We start from the raw sequence: 23,664 nt of genomic DNA, 5'->3' as shown, positions 1-23,664 counted from the left end.
CAACCACGATAGAGTATAGCGGCGTTTTGTCGAAAAATATTATTTTTGGTGACTTGTAGCAGAGCTCTGATGAGTCCATCTGGCCACGAGTGATGGCAGTCCAGCACAGGTGGTGGAGCTCTAGTGGCCATGGTGGCCTTTTTTTAAAGATATATTATTAAAATTAAAATATAAATATTTAATTATAAATTAAATTTATAAATTTTTTTTGAAGGAAAATTAAATTTATAAATTAGTTTGTATTTATTTACAAAATTAATTTTAATTGTTTTTGGTACGTGGGCCCAAAATAATTTTCTTATCCAATGGATTTTTTTTTGAAGGATTATCCAATGGATTTATTATTAATATTTGAGAAGGTCATCCATTGAATTTTTAAAATAAGTGGATGAATTAGATCTATCCATATTTTAAAAAAGATGTATTGAATCTAATCCATTAACAATTTTTTTTTTTTGTAGTGGATGAATTTTGTTGTGGAATGATTAGATAATATGAATTTGGTGGATCAAATTTCCACCTCTAACATATAGATATAAAGTAAAAGCTAAAAGTTCTTTTAGATAAATTATGTAACTGTACAGGGAAAAAAAAGGAATGTTATTGAATTACTTCACATTGTTATTTTGACTGATTTAATTAGTTCACATTTAAAACCTATAACAAAATATAAAGTACTTAAATTTTTTCATATGAAAACTTGCCTTTTAAACCTTATTTATACGTTGTTTTGCCACACCTAAGTCACTAAACTGGAGAGATGAAAATATCAGAGGTTTATTTGGTTGTTACTATGTCTTTCTTGTTTTTGACTCTTATTGCGGCTGATTTTGGTATGTTGCCAAGAGGTCCTGTTAAGGGGTCGGGACCTAATCCAATATTTCCTGATTCTCCACCTCCACCACGACCTCCTACAAATTTGAATTTTGGTATGTTACCAAAAGGTCATGTTCCGTGGTCGGGACCTAGTAGAGGATCATCTGATTCTCCACCTCCACCACGACCTCCTACAAATTTAAATTTTGGTATGTTGCCAAAAGGTCATGTTCCATGGTCGGCACCTAATCCAGGACGTCCACCATTGAATTTTGGTAAGTTGCCAAAAGGTCATGTTCCATGGTCGGCACCTAATCCAGGACGTCCACCATTGAATTTTGGTATTTTGCCAAAAGGTCATGTTCCGTGGTCGGCTCCTAATCCAGGACGCCCACCATTGAATTTTGGTAAGTTGCCAAAAGGTCATGTTCCATGGTCGGCACCTAATCCAGGACGTCCACCATTGAATTTTGGTAAGTTGCCAAAAGGTCATGTTCCATGGTCGGCACCTAATCCAGGGCGTCCACCATTGAATTTTGGTATTTTGCCAAAAGGTCATGTTCCGTGGTCGGCACCTAATCCAGGACGCCCACCATTGAATTTAAAGGTTGTAGAACTCTTGAAGATATGAGAAATAAATGTAGAATGCTTGAATTTATATTTATCAAATAAAATAGTGGTTATATACAAAAGTTTATTTACATGATATGAATTATACTTAAACAATATGATAAATATATAGGTGTTTCCTTAAATTTCGTTTCTTTTGAATGTGAGTGAATTCCACGAAAAAAGAGAGAAACTACGCTACTACGATATTCCGATTAGAAACTTTAACATTAAAACAAATGACCAACCACCTCTAAAAAAAAAGACTAACTAACTAGTCAAGGAACATGATTGCGGCAAAAACCATTATATTTGAACACCTCATATTTTTATATGTTCATACAACATATGATTTTATTGATATCTCTCTTCCTATCACATTCTCTCTCTCTCTCTCTCTCTCTCTCTCTCTCTCTCTCTCTCTCTCTCTCATGATCTATGGATGCACGCCAAACATTTTCATGACCTAAAACTTTTGCAAATAGATTAGTTTCACAAAAGAAGTTGCAGATTTTCACATCTCATTCAATTTCTAGTAATCTTCAAATTATTAGTAACAACTATCAACACCACCTTTGTATAGCCGATTATAATATATGTTATCACTTACAAATCAACATAGAGCTCAATGATTTTGAGAAATTAAAATTTGAAGTTTGTTTTTGTACTGAATCTAGACCTAGAAATCAAATGTATAGCTCTTTTTTGTGGAGAAACTTTTTATAATGTTTTAAATATGCATGTAAAAAAAAACTATTCAAAAATACAGGTTCACTTAACAACAATGATTAAAAATAGTGTGCATGAACATTTTGTTAGGACGACGTGCTATTCTTTTTTATGTGGACGAAAACATACTTAACCATTTTTTGAATTTCCTATTGTTATAAAAAAAAATGTATTTTAAGGAAATAAATTTAATAAATGTTCTTTAGTAACTAAATTCCTTAAAATACATTTTTTTTTTGTAAAGGACATTAGGAAAAAAGGTTCTTTCGCTCAACCACATGACCAACACCCTCCTTTTTGATAACATATAATTTATTCAAAATTTGTATATTGTTACTAAAGGGCGTTATTAATGAGACTTACATTACTTGCAATTTAGTTGCTTTGGCGAAACGGAATAATTTGAAGGGTTTGTGGTCGCGGAGGGTTATGGTTCCTTGGGTTTCGGCGCGTGCTATGGGGAGGGTGTTGTGGGTGAAGGAGTGGTTTGGGGAGAGTGGCAGGGTTAGGGTTAGGAGATCCAATGCTAGTAGCTTCACATGTGTGTTGTGTAGTGAGGTTAGGGGGGTTTTCCTTCTTGTTGTTGTTGTTTTGTTGCATTTTGGGGTTTTTGAAATTGCCTTGTTTTTATTTGAAGAAGATAGTTGAAAATGAAATGGTTTGGTTTGGACTTTTGGGTTGTAGTCTTATGTGATGAATGATGATTATAGTGAATATTGATTGTTTGTGGGCTGGTAGTCTAGTACTCCCTCCGACTCAAATTAAGTGAGTTAATTGTTCATTTCACACATATTAAAAAAATGTATAAGTGAAACATAAAGAAAAATGGTTTTAAGTGTTTTTGTTAAGTATTGGTGCATTCACCACTATCATAAATGTAAAGTGAAATATAGTGAATTGGAAGTGATGAAAATAATATTAATTAGAGTTATAATTCAAAAAAGTAATTAATATTTGATTGAAAAGTGAAATGTGTCAGTTATTTTTGAAAAGACTCATTTATTATGGAATGGAGGGAGTAGTAAAAAACAACATTTTTCACGAAATAATAAATGGTTTGAAATTTGAATTATGATGGAAAGTTCTTTGGGTACTTGTAGAGTTAAAGATTTTGATACTTTTCTATTTATATTTCTAAAACTACAATAATGAAGCAAATGAAGACAATAGAAAACAGAGAGGAACTTAACTCTACTTTGTATGTGTTTCGACTGGAAAAGACAATTTTAGTGTAGTTTGTTTGATTATAAAACTGTTTTACGGACTAGAGAAACTAAGGGGTAAAAGACATGCTAAAAACTGAAATTTTCGTCTCTCTAAATCGTATCACAACTTTTTGTCACAAGAACAAATTGTCTAACATATCAAAATAGTCTTTTGTCCATCATACAACATAAAAGACAAAAAATTGTTCAATACTATAAAAGTTCGTCTTATGATGTTATGTCTTGTGTTGTGCATGTTCTGTCTTGTGTTATTTTGTCAAGTACTTAACTTTTAGCATATCAAATACACTCCTTGTGTTATTACATTTTCTCGGATTACTTTTTTTTTTCCTGAACACAAAACGGTTTGAAAAAAAGTATTTGGTAGTAAATACCCGCGCTCTAGCTAACAAATGTAAAACTAACTTGAGTATGACAATGCTCATAACTCATCATATCGAGCCTTCCTCGTAATCGATGTTGGCTAAAGCATCAACACACCTATTCGCCTCACAAGAGTGGCCTATTCGCCTCATCCTTGAAACTCCACCTAGACCTCCACAATCCAAATTGAAATTCGTTGGTTTTTGAAAATGTGCTTGTAGAGATTCCAAGGAATTTTGTCGATATTGGAAAGATGTATCAAATCCAATATTCCTTTGGTGGTTGTGTGTTTTTCTGATTTTTCTTCTGAATTTGAAGATGATTTTAATGATTTGTGTGTTCAATCAAGTATATATACTACAGTAAAAACACCACTCAACTCATGGCATAACTATATTGCTGCTGTATGGAATATATTTTCAGCAACTTTTACCATGTCATATAACCTTTTATAGTTTTGCTCAAAAAAATTTAACCTTATAGTTGAATTTCTGTTCTAATTCGTGAAACTTATTAGATTTTGTTATTTATGTCACTGACAAATGACTTTTTATTTATATAGTTTAAGTAGAATTATTTGTGCTTGGCTGAAATTTCGAAGTCTTGTACTTCATTGAGACCAATTGTAACTTAGATGAAATGTGACAAGCTATGTATCTCCAAAATACACATCTAATTACTCAATTATTTACTTTCCTACTTCTTAATAAAAAATTCCAAGTGCCACTCTTGTAGCCTTTTTTGATTCTCATATATAATATATTATGCTAGGTTTAATGTTATGAAGTTAATTTAGCTTCTAAATGATTATAGTAATAGACCCTATATTGAATACTTCAAAGTCAATGTTCTTTTCCTCTTCATATTTTTTGTGCGTCTTTAAAAATTAAAAAGCATAATGTAGAGAAGATATGCAGTGAAATTTGTCATTTTGAAGATCAACAAAAAATTCAAAACCCTTCCTTTCCACTAATACCCTACGTTTCAAATCAGAGGTTAGATCAATATCCCCTTGAACCCTAACAAAATGTCCAAAGTTTCTGTCAAACATTTTTTCTAAAAGGACTTATAGTAAAATATGGAGATCCATTGAATTTTGAAAATAAATGGATGGATTGGATCTATCCATATTTTTAAAAGGATGGATTGAATCTAATCCATTAACATTTTTTTTATGTTATGGATGGATTGGATGATATGAATTCGGTGGATCAAATTGCCATATAGGCAAAGTCAAAGCTAAAAAGTCTTTTAGAAAAATTATGTAACTGTAGAAAGAAAAAAAGGAATGTTATTGAATTACTTCACATTGTTATTTTGACTGATTTAATTACTTGACATTTATAACCTATAAAGAAAATATCAAGTACCTAAATTTCTTCACATGTGAACTTGCCTTTAAACCTTATTTCTATGTTGTTTTTCCACACCTAAATTTCTAAACTTGAGAGATGAAAATTCTAGAGGCTTACTTGGTTGTTACTATGTCTTTCTTGTTTTTGACTCTTATTGCAGCTGATTTTGGTATGTTGCCAAGAGGTCCTGCTCCGTGGTCGGGACCTGATCCAGTATTCCCTGATTCTCCACCTCCACCACGAACTCCTACAAATTTGAATTTTGGTATGTTGCCAAAAGGTCATGTTCCGTGGTCGGGACCTAGTAGAGGATCATCTGATTCTCCACCTCCACCACGACCTCCTACAAATTTGAATTTTGGTATGTTGCCAAAAGGTCATGTTCCGTGGTCAGGACCAAGTACAAGATTCTCTGATTCACCACCTCCACCACGACCTCCTAAAAGTTTGAATTTTGGTATGTTACCAAAAGGTCATGTTCCGTGGTCGGGACCTAGTACAAGATTCTCTGATTCTCCACCTCCACCACATCATCTTTAAAGGTCGTAGAGTTCTTGAAGATATGTGAAATAAAAGTTGTAGAATGCTTGAATGTATATTTTTCAAATAAAATAGTGGTTATATACAAATGTTTATTTACTTGATATGAATTAAACTTCAACAATACGATAGATATATTCTTAAAAAAAAAAAAAAAAAGATAGGTATATTGATGTTTCCTTACATTTCGCTTCTTTTGAATGTCAAATTCCACTAAAAAACGAGAAACAGTAGTACTATGATATGATGATTAGAAACTTCAACATTAAAGCAAATGACCAACTACCTCTAAAAAAAATGATTAACTAACTAATATCTCAATCAACACATCATTTTATTTAGATATCTCTCTTCCTATCACATTATCAATATCTCACATATCTCTCTCATGATGCATACACATATCATATGGGTGCACACCAAACATGTTCCTGATCTAAAACTCTGCAGATTTTCACATCTCATTCAATTTCTAGTAATCGTCAAATTATTTGCAACAATATCAACACCACCTTTGTAGTGTTAATTATAATTTTTGCGGTCACTTTCAAATCAACATGGAGTTCAACGATTTTGAGAAATTAAAATTTAAAATGGGTTAATAGGCCTTTACCCCCTGTAATATAGGGCATTTTTGGTTTTTCCCCCTGTAAATTATTTATTTTGGATTCGGTCCTCGTAATTTTTTTTTGTTTTAGAAAACCCCCCTAAGCCAGCTGACTGTGCATTTTCGTTGATGTGGCACGCTGAGTCGTTAGGGGGGTAGATGCAACATCAACGTGCCACATCAGCAAAAATGCACAGTCAGCTGGCCTGGGGGGTTTCCTAAAACAAATTTTTTTTACGAGGACCGAATCCAAAAAAAAAAATTTACAGGGGGAAAAACCAAAAGTGCTTTATATTACGGAGGGTAAAGACCTATTAACCCATTTAAAATTAATTATAAAATTTGAAGTTTGAACTATATACTGAATCTAGACTTAGAAATCAAGTCTAGAGCTCTTTTTTGTGGATTTTTTTTATTTTTTTATAATATTTTAACCATGTCGGTAAAAAGCTATTCAAAATACATGTTCATTTAACAACATTGATTAAAATAGGGTGCATGAATATTTCGTAAGGACGACAAAGTGCTATTTTTTTTTTAGACAAAAAAGTGCTATTTTTTTTGTTATGTGGTCTAAAACATACTTAACCATTTTTTGAATTTCCTATTATTAAAAAAATGTATTTTAAGGAAATAATTTTACTAAAAGTAATCAAACTTATTTAATGTAAAAATAAAATTAGTTTATTCTTAAAGAAATGTGAAATAACATAACATTAAGATACTTGTGATATATACATGTCAGCTTAGCTCAATTGGTAGGGACAATACATAATATATGCAAGGTTCAAGTTGAACCCCAGCCACCACCAAAAAACTTGTGATATATACTTACAATCGAATAGTACCTCTAGTCTTTTTTATAAAAGACAAATGGATCAACGAAATTTGATGTATTTGGTCTATATTATGAACCAAATACATCAACTTTTGTGGATCAGATTGTCTAAGGACCGGAGAGTAATACTAGGGAAGTTTTACCATATATACCCCTATTGTCGTATCATCACCCCTGAAAACAATAAAAAATTCTAATTTTTATCCTTTTTATTGTTTGACTTCACCCCACAAAATATTTCTCATAGATAAAAGCTTTCTGGAATCCAATAAGTATAAACCCAAATACTAAACCGGAATACTTAGAAAAATAGTTCCGGAAACGTTGATTAAATCAACATATCCCTTGAAGAAGACTTCAAACCCATAATACGTGAAATATTTTCCTATCTTCGAAACTAGCTGCAACTAATCCAATTTTTTATTTTTTCCCCCTCTTAATCTTCTTCTCTTTCTATTACAACTGCCATTTTCTTCATACAACGACAACATCAACAATTTTTCTTCACAACTATAGCCAATGAATTTTTTTATGGTTTGTATGGGTGATTGTATAATTAAATGTATGGGTATATGGTAAAATTTTCTAATACTAATGGTGATTGGGCTCAAGAAAAAGAGCTTTATTAAAAGGGTAATGATGCTTGTTACAAACAATAAAGAGACGAAATACACGAGTTTATGTAGTCTGTTGATTTCCACAGCTACACGGCCATGATTTCCACAAATAATGGACTAATTAGTTTTTTTTTTTTTTAAAAACCGCGCATGTTGTATTCTTGCTTTTCTGTCAATCTCTTCGTTCAATATAGCAATGCTCTGCGAGGTATTCCTCCATGGTCACATGACCAAATCAATAATGTTTGGACACACACATAAAAAGATTCTCCTCAAAATATTCAATCATCTTTTTTATCAGTTTCCTCCTTATTATTAAAAAAACAATTCTTTGTGTGTGTGACCAAACACTATTTCTTTGGTCATGTGACCATATTAAAATTTCTCATGCTATGCTTAGAGAAGGCTATGTGGCACGAGTAAACTGTATGCAAGTCAAGCAAATTTGAATAGTCATCATATGTGTTTAACGAAGTCTACCGTGGCAAGGATAATACGTTTGAAAGGCTATCAAAGTTGATTAATCGTTCAGGATGTGGTTTCTTCAAACCACATGGGAATTGGAAAATTAGCTAGCACCTGTTTTAAATGCATCTTTTCGTGAGAATAACGGTGGGGATGTTTGTTACCATGTTCAAGGCACCAATTTTGGAAGGAAGATCAAAACCGGATGCATCTTTTGATATAAAGAAAATGGCCAACCATGTTGATAATTTCACGCATAAACTAGTTCAAGTATAACGTTTAAGTAATAGTAATAGTATTGGACCGGTATAATAATATTGGGCCAGAGGTAACGCCCTATGTGCGGCTAGACTGTCGTGAGCCGCGTCTCCACTTGGGTTGCTCTTGCGCTTCAATTCTCTTATTATGCTCCGACCCTCCCAAACATCTCTAACTTCCGATAACTTCCTAACCTCTCAAGACCATCTCTATAAAAGGGGAGGGAAGACAATCGCCCTTTGCTTGATCCACACTAGGCATGGCAATAATCGTACTCACTGCAAGTACAACTGGAAATGAAACTAAGAAAATAAAAGGAAATGATGTTGGAGTATATAATAACCAAGAAAGAAAAGAAAAGGAAATGAAGTCGGAAATGTATGTAGTTAAAAGTAAACGAAGGCAGTTATTATAATATTGTAATTGTAATAACCATCTCGTCTTAAAGAAAAGAAAAGAAAAGGTACTCTTTGAAGTAGCCATTGAAACTAACAACCCTTAGTTTTATTATTATAGTTTCAATGGCTACTTTGAGGGTGTACTCGTTTATTCTATTGGTTGATTATACGACTCATGAAAAACTACCATTATTTATTTTTGAATATTGACATATTAAAACCAATTTTTTTAAACATCTCTATTTTCTTTATTGACAAAAAATTTCACTTTTCAAATCTAGAAGACAAAAATGGTGTTCCGACATAAGAAGAGCTTTGGAGCGGATGCCTCTTACCTCACACAACTTCAACAAATTCAAAATAAGGGAATACAAAGAAAATAAATGAAAGAAGTTGTTGAACTTTAAAAAAGCATAATAATCAATGTTGTACTTGCGATAAGCACAATGTGAGAATTTAGCTTGTGAATAAGCTGAAGCTCTTCAGTTTTCTGTATTTTGTTAGGTCACGAGTCTTTGGAATGATAACATGAGTTCTATTTATTGTGTTTATGCCCCCCTTTAATCGTAACAACCTGACAACCCCTCTCTGAATCTTATCCGATTAATTCCTATAGTATTGGGCGTATATGACCTATCTTTATCCGAATATTCCGCCTAGAGGCTCTGGTTCAGTTGTTCTGGCGCGCGTTGAGGATAAGGACGAAATGGTGTCCTTCGACTTGTAGGCGGCTCCCTCAGTATGGGCACTTTGTCCTTATCTTGACTTATGGCTGTCCATATCCCCAGGCACAAGTCCTGAATAAGGGTTAAGTGTTGTGGAAATTATGGTAGTCCACAACCCCCCAAGCACAAGTCCTGAATAAGGGCGAAGTGGCTTGAGGAAATTTGGCGGTCCATATGTTAAAGGAAAGTATATAAAGATAATATTTGATGGATTAATTTTTATATATTTTTCAACAACCAGATCCAAAAACTCGAATAAGGGTGTTATGTATTTGATTTACTACAAATCACATTAAAATAAAAAATCAACTGATACAAACATTTTTTTTCATCTTCCTTTTTATGGTTCTGGGTTAGTTGTTGATGTTGTTGTTGCTGCATGTAAACATTTTCACAAAGGAGTTGAGTTGTGAGTCAAATTGGAGCATGAAGGAGGTGGTATTGTGTGAGTTAAATCAAAGTTAAGAGGAAGTGGCAGTTTTATCTAAATAAATCGCTATGGATTACTCATTTCAATTGTATCTCATTCAACTCTTGGCTATTATTTGAACAGATCTCAATGGAATTTTTTCCCTCCACGTCTTCATCTGATGTTTTTTAGTATTGTGATTCTGGTTTTTTGTTGAGGAAATTTTTTTCTTCAGATTTTGTTTAATCAAAACCGACATAACCCTTTTGACCACCCATAATCACCGTTGAATTTCCACCTGCTGAAACCGTAGGCTCAAACTAACGGTAGCAGATTGTGATATTGAAATCATCGATTTTGTCAGTTGCAGAGACGGAATGCTACAAGAACCGACAATTTATCCACCCCTATGTGTAGTGTATGATTCTCAATCGTCTTTAGTGAATGATAGAAAAGTTCTTTTGTCCACCCCTTGTCATATTTTATATTATGAGGCTATAAGATTGGAAAATCATGTGATTTTCAATTGCACGTTGATGATTCATCTTGAGTTACTCATCCACTATTTACTGATGATACTTTTATTATTGGTAGAAGGAGTTTGTTTAATATTTGTACAACCAAGGAAACTCCTTTTCTTTTTTATTTGATTTATGGGTTGAAGGTGAACTTTCATAAAAGTTTGTTGGTTGGCATTTACATTAGTAGCTCTTGTTTTAATGAGTCCGCTTTAATGTTGAAAGACATATTTTTCTCTTGGAAATGTAATAAATTATAATTAATGTATGGGAGGTTGCTTATTCACTTGGAATCTGTCTTAACCTCATTGTCCTAGAAAGTTTTTACCTTTTTCTCTTCGAAATGTAATTGAGTATTTGTTTAAATTAACAAGGTGTGCATGTTTTGGGGGGGGGGGGGGGGGGGGGGTAGTTAAGTTCACTGGGTTAATTGGGAAAACATGCGTTTACCAAATAAAAATGCGGTTTGGGGGTAAGAAATTTAAAAGGTTTTACTTTAACTTTCCTGGGTTTTACTTTAACTCTCTTAGGAAATTAGTCTATCTGGTAAGGGAGATATTTGTAGTTTAGAGATGGGTGATGAAGGGGGTGGAGGGAGATTGTGACACCCAATTTTCTATTTTAATTAATTCCACGAAGTTTAATAGGTGAAGTTTTGGTTAATATTCTTATTGATGTTGCTTTTGCTTGAGTGTTATTTTGTTGTTGAGAAAATAGAATATTGATTATGATTGAGAAGTAGTATGAGAATTTAAATTAAATGAAGAGAGTATTAAGAACAAAATAATATAGAATCGGAGGTGTAGAATATAAGTTTTAAATATGTTGGGGAGGGGAAGAGTAAAAGGATAGTAAATAAATGAGAAGAAAATTATAACAAGTGATTGACCCAAATATAAATAGAAACATTAGGAGTTAGAAGGGTCACTTTTTCTGAAACGTAGAAACAAGAGAAGAGGGGAGAATAGAAGGAGAAAACCCTAGCCGCCAAGAAGAGAGGCAAAAGCTGTAACTTCCGAATAATTCGAGGTATGAGGGAGAATCTCTTCATCTTAGGGTGTCTTTAAATCTAATGGTGATGTTGTTTAATCTTATGAATTTAAATGATGTTATGTTAAGGATTATGGTGAGAGTTTGTGATGAACAAATGTGAAGAGAGTTAATAATGTTGTTGAAAAACTTAGAATTGAGGGAACCATAATTAGGGTTCATAAACTTTCATGTCTTCATGTCGAAACAATTATGAAAAATTATGATGTTATTTTGTATGTTATGATCATAGGAAATCAATAATAAGAACCGGTAATGAGTAGTGCTGAGGAGTGACAATCATGAGAATGAATAGAAATAGGAAATAAACTAAGAAAAAAACTAGGTTTTTGACCGAGGATTAGAACATGTAAAAGATTGTTGCAATGAGATGAATTGAGGGTAAATTGGTGTTTGAATGTTATGGTAACCATAGAGTGATGTTTATGGACGATTTGGGTGTGCTGGCATCAAAATCAGAGCCTGGGGGAGCTCCCATTGCAGAAAATCGCAAATTCTGTGTGTTCTGATGCTTCCATAATCTGTCACAATTTCTGGCAACCGTGTCACGATTTTTGCAACCGTGACACGATTTTGTAGGCAATAGCCATCTAAAACCATTTCGATCATATTTTAATAGTTTTAACACCCCTTGGCCATCTAAAACTGTTGTAGGCTTAATATATACATCAAAACAATATATCTAAGTATAATAATTAGGCTAGAGGAGTATCACTATGCGTTGTTTAGAAGTGATACATAGAGTATTGGTGAGGCTAAGATAGTTCATGATAGTTAACAAGACAAAGGTAAAATCCTTAAGATATAAGGGAGTCTAAGATAATTGTGAGTTAGAAGGATATAAGATTAAAATAAACGAATAATTGAGTGTGTTGTTTAAGAAAATCAATGATGTAAAGGGAGCTAATGATGAGAGATAAACACCTTAAGTGGAAATGAAATAAGTGATACCTAAATGAAGCGGGGGGGGGGGGGGGGGGGGGGGGGGGTTCAGGTATGATTGGTGATGAACTTAAATGTTAAATAGTTTTAGAAGAATAAGGTGAAGTCAAGAGAGACCTAGATGTGTATTTCATGGTGGATTGATAATGATGAGAGTAATTCCTTGGGGTATTTTAAGAGTCTAATATTGTAAGTTAATTAAGACGGTATAAACTAGAATAAATCAAGGAAACAATAGTAGTGGTTACGATGATCGATAATATTAAGAGTGATCGAAGGTCTGAAGCGATGCCATGAAATATAAATGAGTTAAAGAAGTGAAAGGGAGATGATAAGAGGGAAAATGAAGCATGTGTTTCTCGAGTAACTGATGAAGTTAAACATGATTTCCTTAAACCAATAATGAGTTTAGAATTATTGTTAAGTTCAAGAGTAAAAGAGTCAAGGTAGTTAAGGAACTTGAGATGAACGTTAGGTAGTAACGTACAAGGTATAAAAAAGAATAAAAAATATAGAAGTCTAATTTAGATGATTGTAAACGATGAAATGGTCGTTAAGATGAAATGTATGAGAAGATAAGGGGTTGTATATTAAGTACTGAAAGATAATAGGAATGATGATAGTGATGAATAAGATGGGAATCGATTATAAGAGAGCAAAATGAATAAGAAAGAGGATAAGAGGTAATAGTTATAATGTTTTATGATAATAATAGCGACCGGTATAGAAAGGATAAGACCTTGAATTATAATGTAGTCTTCGTGAGGAAAGTTTATGAAGTCGAAAGTAATGATAAGGTGAGATAATAACTTTAGATTAGAACGATGTTAATATTAGGAGAATGGTTGATGTATAGATGACGACGAATGTGAGGACAAAGTACTAAGACGTAAAGTCGCGTTAATGAGAAGAATAAGTATGAAGGGGTAAATGATGATGGTGAGGTAGAACCTAGTTGTAAAAAGAGGAGACGTTATATGTAATGATAATGATTAAGTAAACATCTTAAGACTAAGGATGAGGAATAAGGTATGATATTAGAATAAAGTATAAAGAGAGCCTAGAACATATGAGAGAATAGAGTGTGTCCGTGAGATGGATAATAAAATAACATAGAGGGATGTTGACGTAGAAATGAATCGCGCGTAAGGGTTGGTTAATGAAGAGATAATGTGGTGATATAAACGTCTTGGCAGGGACAAAATGGTGAGGAATCTTATGACTGTAATGAAGAGTGATGATGAGTAATGTTACATAAACTTATAAATACATACGATGAAAATTGATGAGGTCTAAATCATAAAGATAATGAGAGTGATGATGTCTATATTACGATATGAGAACTAGCGACGTTTATATTATAACGATGACAAGAAATGGGGCGATTTATCATTGTGCCAAATGGGGCAATTTATCATTGTGCAAATTGAGGCGATTTTCATTGTGCCAAATGGGGCGATTTGTTATTCTGTCAAATGGGGAGATTTGTCTTTAGGTGTCAAATGAAGCGATTATAATATTATGTCAATTGGGGAGATATCCGGATCACGGTCTAGTTGCATCTCATGCATCATTTAGATAAAATCCATATTTTTATTTCCTTTATTCTTATCTGGTTTTTGACTTTTACGTGGCGAGTGTTGTATTATCCTTCTTATCTTGTGTTTTTATGTCTATATGGTTGTATTTTTGTGGTTTATGAATACTAATCCCTTACAATCAACATTTTAGGTACTAAAGAAGAATCTTAATCTTGATGGTATTTTGTATTGTTGAAGCGCTTGCTGGAAAAAACAAATGGGTTTTCAATAAACAATTTTTGTAATAATAATAATCTTGTCACTTTTAGACTTCGTTTCTTTTATCGAAGTAAGACTATCGGTTATCAATAACTAATAATTTTATGATCATGATCATAATGAATTCACGTAGAATCTCATTGTTAATATTTTTAAGAACCAATTAAAGGCTTAGGTTTTTTATTTCTTTACCAACTAGGGTGTTACATCTTTGAAGTTGTGATGCCGTGACATACCCGAAAACAAAATTATGTTTTAAGATGTTTTAACAATAGTAGATTGGTTCCTTTTTTTTTTTAGGTCAGGTGGTTCCTTTTTAACTAAGGCTCTTTTCCATAGTAAAAATAGAACTAGAGTAGTATATGACGGACAAAAAGAAAAAACAAGTTACTAGTGTTGCTTCACCAACGCTTTTTTAGAAAAAAAATAAACATAAAACGGGAGCATCTATCTACTAAACTAGATAAGAAAATAAATGTCCGTTGATTTTACCATTTTGCCCTTCCTAGGGGTATTTTCGTAATTCACTTATTGGACTTGCATATGTGTATATATATCACAATTTTGGTTCTTCTTTCACTTTTCTTCCTTCTTCCTCCCATCTCTCTCTCTCGGCCCTCTCACTCTCAACCCCAAAATTCTACAATCCTCACCCAAACCCCATGAAAATCATCATGCAAACTCATTTTTGAAACCCTCATGATGGATTAATCATCATCAAGACTCAATCCTCTTCTCCTCTTCCTGTTCTGTCCAAACTGAACCTTAACCCCATCCTTTAATCTTTCAATTCATTCTGTGCTGGAATTCCACCTTCTATCAGCTAAAAGAGATGAAAAGAAATGAATAATCACATGTATGGCTTGATTCATGGAAGTTGGAAGATTGGTTAATGGGGTTTATGGGTTCGGTGGTTGAACCTCAGAGAGAAGAGAAGATGAAATTCTCCCCTTTTTCTACTCAAGTTGTTTTCTCAGCATAATTTTCGTTGGGAATTCATAAAGTATGAATTTTTTACCTTTTCACTTTCTGGGTCATCTTCATATACACTCAATTCAATGTTATTGTTAATCAAATTGTTAATTATGTTGTTAATGTTGTTGTTGATATAATTTATCAATTGAATTGTTAATTTTTTTATTTAATTATGTGATTTTGATTGTGTAGGTATGAAGAGGGTTAGAGAAACTGTTGAGGAGCTTCTTGATGTTAGTTTTCTTTTTTTTTTTTTCAGATACTTTGAATAAATTTTTTTTGATTTTTCCATTGTTTTGCTTTACATTGAAAAAAAGTTTTGATTTTATTTGTTTTTCAGGTTTATGAAGCGAATCTGTCTAATTTTTCTGATATTCTGAATTGGGTTATTGCAGTAGTCAAAATGAGATTGAAGAGGGTTGTTAGGGTTCCTGCAATTAGCTTGAAGATGGCTGATATTCCACCAGATGATTATTCATGGATGAAATATAGTCAGAAAAATTTAATTTAATTTAATGCAAATATTTATTTTGAAGATGTAAATTGGGAGTTAATATGAATCTTCATGTTATATCAGTATTATACATATTTGGTGAGTTAGAGAATTATGATACTATTCTCTATGAATTTCCATATTTGAGGTAAATGTTTAGTGATTTTGTTTTGCATCTTTCCCCTTATTGTCCTGTTTGTTGAATTCTTGCTTATGGATTTTTGCCATTATTGCTATTTAAATCAATTAAGAAATGATGTATATGTATTATTGTTGCTTACACTTTATATTAATACAAACAATAATCTTATGTTTTTCTGACTTTAATTGGTAAACTGCCAGTCTCTCTGGTGGTCATGTGGTAGGAAATTTCTCTCCCTATGAAGCTTTTGCCATTGGTGGAACGAACAGTGTGAGAGGCTATGAAGAAGGCGGTGTGCGCTCTGGTCGATCGTATGTTGTTGGTTCTGGAGAAATTTGTCTCCCCTATGGTACTTTAATTTTATTAAGCTTTTTTCCTGCTCAATTAGTTTAGCTTCTTATGTGTGTTTATGCTAATCCTAATTTTCAAGATAAGCACTTGATTAGTCCTGGCTGAATATGAAATTTGTTGCCGAATTGAGTGATTTCTTAGTAGAGACTAGAGGCATGCTTTTGAAATACAGAGAATAGAGTAGAAGACTTCGTGAGTCTTCACTGTTTCTATTTGCAGATGAAGCCATTAGAATGTGTGATATTTTCTGACTATGGAACTGATCTTGAATCAGGCTCGACTGTCCCTGGTAGGTCTTTATTTCATTTATATTATTTTTTGAACTGAAGTTCATTTAAATTAATTGATCCTTTCTTTTGAGGATTAATATTCTGGAGATCACCCATATGCACATAAGTACTATTATCGACATGAAAAGAGTTAATTTTGTGAAATTGGGTGGGTAGGAATTAAGCTAAAGGTGATATATTCATGTTAACTTCTCTTAAGTGTACTAAAAGTATATAAAGTATTAGGGTTGAAGCCTTCAAATTTGTATGAACAGAGTAGCAAGAGGATCTTACATGTAATTTTGATAGCAATTTGCTTTAATTTGTAGAAAAGAATATTGCACATGACTAAGTCATACATTGTATCAAAAGCTTTCATCAGTAGGCAAAGAATATTGCACATAACTAAGTCATACATTGCTACAGAAGGAAGTCAACATGAGTGACCTTCTTTTCTAGCTATCATACTTTTCTTATATGCATACATTGATATTGATATATGTATCCATATCACAGGAATAAGAAGATCATTAAACCAAGACGAAATCAACCAAGAAATTCTGCTCCGGCAAATATTGAAATAAGAGTTTCACATTTCAGAAATTCCCCATGTTCTTATTTTTGATCCATACTATTTTGGAATGGGATCAATTAATTGAATGTTTGATGAATCTACTGTAGTAAGGTTGTTTAAATTGGGAAAATTCACTGGCAAATGACCTCTTAAATTGTTAGCTTGAGTCTCAAGCAAGCGAAGTCGTTGTTTTTGTCCTTGTCCGTTCGCAATATCCACCAACAAATTTTAGGGAAAGGTGTTATGTCTCCTGAAAAAATATTATGGCTCAGATATATGTTTCTTAAATTAAATTGAAGATTTGAAGGAATTATGTGTTTGTAAAAGACGGTGATTCCTCTAATGGTTCATTTTGATGCTACATTGTATTTTAGAGGCAATTTTTCCTGACTCAAATCTGTCGTACACTGTTATTTCTATTGTTCTATTCATAGGAAAATCGTAATTTGAATTCAAGAAAAAAAGGTGACAATATTTGGATGACCAGACACATATATAGTGTGATTATTTACAATATTTACAGCACTTTCAGCAATTTGAGACTTTATGGTATAGCATTTTCTGTTATAGTGCAGCACTTTTTGCAAAATATTTTCTGCTATATAGAAGTTTGAGAATCGGTATATTTAGACTGCGTATTGGTGTTTTCTGCAGTATCTGGTTTTGCACTATTGGAATATATTGGTGTATTTAGACCTGCCTTACTTGATTATGAATTTGCAACCTATCAACCTTTTAAAATAAATATGCAGTTACTGGTACATATGGTTAGTAAAAGTAACATGCTAAATCTGCAAAGTTATTCTTAATCACTAATGCTATTAACCATTTGAGTCCAAAGTGCATTAAATTCTTTTAAGAAAATAAGTATAGTTGTGACGTAATGATATGAAGTAAATTCTGCATTATACTTGGATGTTAACAAAAATTTGTATAAAAATTCATGTCCGATTTAATTATTGCGTGCAGGAAAAATAACTAACCAAAATAAATGTAAATTATCTGTTTGTTGCAATATAATGTGCCTATCTATTCTGACTGGTGAACTTTCAATGTTGCTTAAATTTCGGTTGATGTTTCATTTGTACTGTCTCTCGCTTTGAAACTTCTTTCATACAGTGAGTGATTTTGTGTTAGCAAAAATCGTGATATAGATAAAAATGATATAGATAAAAGCTTCTTTCATACAGTGAGTGAATTCTCTGATGTTGCAATTCAGATTTTGGTTGTTGTAGCCTTACTTAGTTTGTTTGTATCTATTGATAAGTGATTGTCTTTTGGTTTTTCTGAATTTTATGGAGGTAATTTGGTGTAATATGTTGGGTTCATTGTCTGAAGAATTTGGTGTAATAATAAACCACATTTGATTGGTCTTTGCATTTCTGAAGAATTCCAGCACATGTTACAGAAATTTTCTTTGTTTTTCATGTTATTTGTCCAAAATTCATGATATGGAAAGGTTTTATATTCATGATATGGAAAGGCCTTTGATTATATGAAAGTTCATGATACAATAAGTTTTCCCAGTGATACAAAAAATTTATGATATAAATATTACAGAAAATTTATGATACAGTGATTGAAAAAACCAGGTTTGGAAGGTATCATGGTGCTCAATTTTTTTTTTTTTGAGGGATTTTTTAAGTGGCAACTGATAGCAGAATTGAAGTTCTTAAATTTCTAATGTTTTGCAACCGTTTGATCAGTTGTTTGCCTTAAAAAAAATTTCACAATATTAGCTCTAACATGGATGCACACATTAACCTCTTAAGAAAGTTATTGCTTGGTATGCTAATCTAAATATGAACCTTTTCTTTGATGTCAATTTTCATAGAAACTGCTGCATGCTTTTGTAACTAGGGAGTTTCTAATTTCAGGTCATTATCTTTGTTTTTTGAAAGAGATCACATGACTTGCTTAGCCTTTTGAGTTAGTTTGCATATATGGTTCATTTCAACATCAGCTGCTAGCTATATTTGGTTCCTTTGTGGTTACCTGAAGGAAACCTTAGTGCATTTATAGAACGCGTCTTCTTGAGGCTCCCTCACTTTCCTAACTGTCATTTGTCTTATGCCGGAAAGGTTAAACTGAATGTGACTATGATTGGTCCCTTTGCATATGTTTATGGTTTGTTGATTACCCTTATAAATAAGTAGAATTCGGTTAATCAGTTCTTTGTAATTGGCTCTGCAAGTTGGGTATTCTGCTGTAAAGGAAGCTACAGGTAACCATTTTTGTTATTATGAAGAGATCACAGTAACTTTGCAACACCTGTAATTTAATTTTTAAGTTTGTATTTATGCATAAATTGGCATCACAGATTAAAGGATATATAAAGATTTTCCACCTTCCAATTAATTTAAAAAAGTGATGATGTCATTCAGTTAACCATTCAATTCTTTTGTTCTGACACTTCTTTTTCTAAATAAAAAAGTGTTTGAAAATCACATTGAGCTTGGAAAATGAAAGAAATTGGTATCCTACTCAGTTTCCGGGAGTAAGATATCTTATAAGGTTTTCTTGAGCTTATAAATGCCTTTTTTTTAACCTGATGTATTATGTGCACAGATGGAGTCAAGGAATTCATCAGTTAGAAGGTTTTCTGCAAGATATATTGTACAATGGGATTATGCAGGGGACTACAAGAAATTATTTAGTAGTCCTGTCAGGAATATGCCTGATAGCAAGAGGTCCAAGGAAGATGTTGCAACTGATATTATACCAGAAAGCAGATCCTTGTAGTTCATGCAAATTGAAGTGGGAAATTCTTGTGAACAGGTACGTATGATATACCAATTTATAAACCCATGTCCTACCTTTTAAAATCAATTCACTTTGAAGAATATTAAGATTAGTAATTTGAACTTTGAATTACGGGATGTTTCATCAAAGCATGAGTCCACATAAATACAGTGTTCACTTAGCCCTTAATACTCTTTAAGTGGTCCTTTCTAATTTAATACTTCATAATAGAATTTTGAAAAGCCTATAGTTTATGAAAAGCAACACAATGAATCACTTTGCTCAATATATGCTTTTAAAAACTATGATGAACTTCTAATTCATAATTTATGATTGTTTTTATAGTTGATATTCACTTACCAATTTTTTTTTTGTTTATTTGCAATGTAGTCGACCTGACCGAATTTTTCATGTATTCTTATATATCTATGTTAGAATAGATATGTAATGTTCCAAGATATAACTGAAAGATTATTTCAACAATAGAACCTATATAGTCCATTTCATAAAATTACTTGAGTAAAACCCTTTGGAAGCATTCTTTAATTTCTATTTCAGCCTTGAATCTATACCTATGTAAGATAATTGATTTTGGTTTTCTGTAGAAAGATTTTGTGAAACAATTTAACTATATAACTTATTTGTGAAAGATTGTACATTCAGTTAACCATTCAATTTCTTTTGTTCTCACACTTCTTTGTTATATAGTGCAATGGGAATAAAAGATTCAGATATTTGTATCATCAAGGAGCCAGATTGTGTCGTAGTCTATTCCGATGGAATTTCGCACGATTCAGTTCATGAAACCGGAACTGATAATCACAATATGACAGAGTCTTATGAGTATATCAGTGAGACTACTGAACATCATAGTTCAGAAGAAAGCACAAAGGAATACGAGGTGAAAGAACTTTAGCTCAAGATAAAGTATCTGACATCAGAAAAACTGAGAATAAGTAAGTGCCAGATTTTAAGGGTGTTCTCAACGAAAAAAGTTCGAAATCGCACAAAGCAAGGGGTAATCAAAAGGCACAAGATATTGTCAAGCCTACAGTTCCGCGACCATTTTCCCTAGCAACTGAAAGGCGTGCTACAATTGTAACTCGTCCTACTTTTGAAGAAGATAACAAGGCCGCTAACGGGAGAAAATCTGTAAGTAAAAAGAATGTGATGTCTTCCAATATGCTTAAACAGAGTTAGGTATATGCGGATTTTGAATTTGCTTCCTCCTTCATTGTCTAATCTATTGCTGAAATGTTTATGGTTAATTTATTGTTATGTACTCAGAGTTAGTTTCGAAACTTTTGTTTTGACTGTTGTTTTGAATGTTTGTGCCTTGCAGTTGAAGTCTCCTTTAGTTCGAAGGAAACCATTGAAACCTGATAACAAGAAACATTCTGACGAGGACGATTCATGTTCAGTTGCTTCTGGGTATGCTCTTATAAACCTTATAGTCAAAGGGTGTCAAAATCTCATCTATTGTTTTCCTTATTCTAGCAATGAAATTTGTTTTACTTTATCTTATAATTTTCTCCGTGGCCATGTAAAGAACTGCAACTTCTGTGAGGCCGTTCAAGTCCAGAGCGACTGTTGCTTCTGCTCCAAGCTTTCGGTCAACTGAACGTGCACAAAGAAGAAAGGAGGTAAAATTTGTTGATTAATTAGCTTTGTTTCAATAGGGTTTTCATCCCAAATTGATCGGAGCATCCCCTTTTATTTGTGTCATAGTTCTATTCAAAATTAGAGGAAAAGCAACAAGCAATGGAAGCTGAGAAAAACCAAAATGAAGCAAGAAGCAAGGTAAAAGGGATTTGTTTATTATCTCAAAAAACCATGAATTACATTGTCATTCTGTTACTTCTTTTCTTCTTATTGATATAAACTTATGTTAGTTTTCTCACTCCAATTTGTTCAGCGATTAAGGAAGAGAAAGAGGAAGCCATCAAACAGTTGAGGAGGAGTTTAGAATTTAAAGCAAGCCATATGCCAAGCTTTTACCATGAGGGGCCTCCACATAAGGTTGACTTGAAGAAGGTATGTAATGGTCTTGCACTTAAACTTATGCCCTGTTGAGATAAACAACTTAAGCTTATTTTTTCAAATAGCTACTTCTTTTGTTTCTCTTTTTGAGGTAAGCAATAGGTCCCTTGATAGAATCTCCACAATTTTTTGTTTTGTTTTTATTTTGTATTTTGAACAATGTTCATATTTGCATGTAGTCTACTGGTACATTTTATGCTGCGGCTAGATACGGAAATGCAACCCCCGTGCCACCTTATGTTACCAGCCGCGGAATTAAATTGTTTGTAACATTGTTAGTACTTTGTTTTTCGGTGTTGATAGATTCGTATTTCAGGTCTACTTTTTCAAGAGCTCTTATTTTGTTGGTGTTTATGCAAATTGCTTTCTGTTTGGGATTATTCCTCCTGTCATGACTTATATTCATCAACAATCCAAGGGAAAAATCAGGTATGGTTTGTGTTTTCCAAGTGATGCTAATTAGAGTTATACATTTCACGATGTAAAGTACTGACACAGGTACGAATACCAAACACGACACTAAAACATCGACTCCGATAATAATTTAAGAAAATGAATTTGTTGAATGTAGTCACATGTGTCAGTGTCGTGCCAGTGTTGGGCACTGTGATGTGTCTGACAACATGTTTCAAAATGTTTGTGTTGCAGAGTTTTACATAACAAAATTAAGCATTCAAAAGAAAGGCACAATGTACCTATGCATTACTGCCCTTCATATTGATGGCATGTCCGACTGACATGACACTGTCACATGTGGATTATTCCATTTTCTCAAATTTCTACCACTGTCGACGTGTCAGTATTCGTGTTGTGTTCGATGTCCGTGTTAGTGCTTCATTGGAGTTCAAACAAGTTATACATATAAACTTGCTTTCAATTAATCAATTTTTCAGTCCCTTAGAATTTGTGAAGGAAAAGGTTGTGGTTACTAATATCTAATTGTAATGAATGATTTTGCAGGCCAACTTTCATTCCAGGAGGAAATGTGACACTTCTGCTGCTATTCATTGTCTCAGTCATTTTGGGAATTTGGCATTAGATGTTCTTCAAAAGGCAAGGCTTAGAAGGATTTGGTTTAGCTGCAGTGAAAGTAGTCCGCCGTCATTGCAATCGGCAAATTTCAACTTCTGGGTTGAGACCGGACAGTTCATATATCAAATTTGTATTTAAATTATGACTTGGTTGTGTCGGAAATCGGAATATGAGTCATCTAATCTTAATCCAACATTCGAGATCTATGAATACTGTAAATGAAGAGTATTTTGACAGTAGACAATTCGAATTCGGTCTAGAAACAGGACAAATTCTGTACTAATAATGGAGTGATGAATAAATAATTTTTTTGCATTCTGTCAAGCATTCAAGCCTTTTTCATCCTTTTTGATATTCTAACAGTTCATAGTTAGTAAAAAAACCATTCGTTTTTGGTCACAATGCAAGAAGCATCCACATCTCCCCACTTCCCCATAGCGAGAAGTTGCTCCCATCAATTGATAGGGAAGGTAACTGCAGTAAACAAGTAGTGCTGCATTACTGAATACTACATGATAGAAGGTATTGGACAGGCCAAGAGAAATTGTACATCTCAAAATTAAAAAATCAACTCGGTAATGTATTTTTTGGTTGTGGACAGTTCTAACTATAGCAAAATATATCCTTGATATCCTTCCAATTATAAGAATAAGCTAACTTTGGGCTGTGCATAAAGAGTATGAGACCAAAATTAATCTACCTCGAGTAACACAAGTCCTATGACACCAAGTACAAGCCCGGCAGCTCCAACAATTCCAATGGACTCACCAAATAGCAAAGCC

The 23,664-nt window shown here is 33.0% G+C and overlaps 1 protein-coding gene and 1 pseudogene across 2 annotated transcripts; both read left to right on the top strand.

Annotated features, from left to right (window-relative positions):
* Positions 1 to 731: 731 nt before the first annotated feature.
* LOC146953388 (uncharacterized) lies at positions 732 to 1,522 on the top strand. Its single transcript, XM_085746651.1, has one exon. The coding sequence runs from the start codon at positions 761 to 763 to the stop codon at positions 1,445 to 1,447; it is 687 nt and encodes a 228-aa protein (XP_085602777.1). The 5' UTR covers positions 732 to 760; the 3' UTR covers positions 1,448 to 1,522.
* A 13,320-nt stretch (positions 1,523 to 14,842) lies between these two features.
* Positions 14,843 to 23,207, top strand: LOC146953387 (protein WVD2-like 3; annotated as a pseudogene). Its single transcript, XR_015010171.1, has 10 exons — positions 14,843 to 15,267; positions 15,432 to 15,472; positions 15,580 to 19,846; positions 20,519 to 21,010; positions 21,153 to 21,241; positions 21,360 to 21,453; positions 21,539 to 21,610; positions 21,726 to 21,844; positions 22,167 to 22,279; positions 22,811 to 23,207. The product of XR_015010171.1 is annotated as a protein WVD2-like 3 (transcript).
* Positions 23,208 to 23,664: the final 457 nt, after the last annotated feature.

This window comes from Medicago sativa, chromosome 1 (assembly GCF_051527215.1).
Source record: "Medicago sativa cultivar Bolivia chromosome 1, Bolivia_mono, whole genome shotgun sequence".
In the NCBI taxonomy this organism is placed as follows: Eukaryota; Viridiplantae; Streptophyta; class Magnoliopsida; order Fabales; family Fabaceae; genus Medicago; species Medicago sativa.
This window is presented reverse-complemented; position numbering and strand designations above follow the sequence as displayed.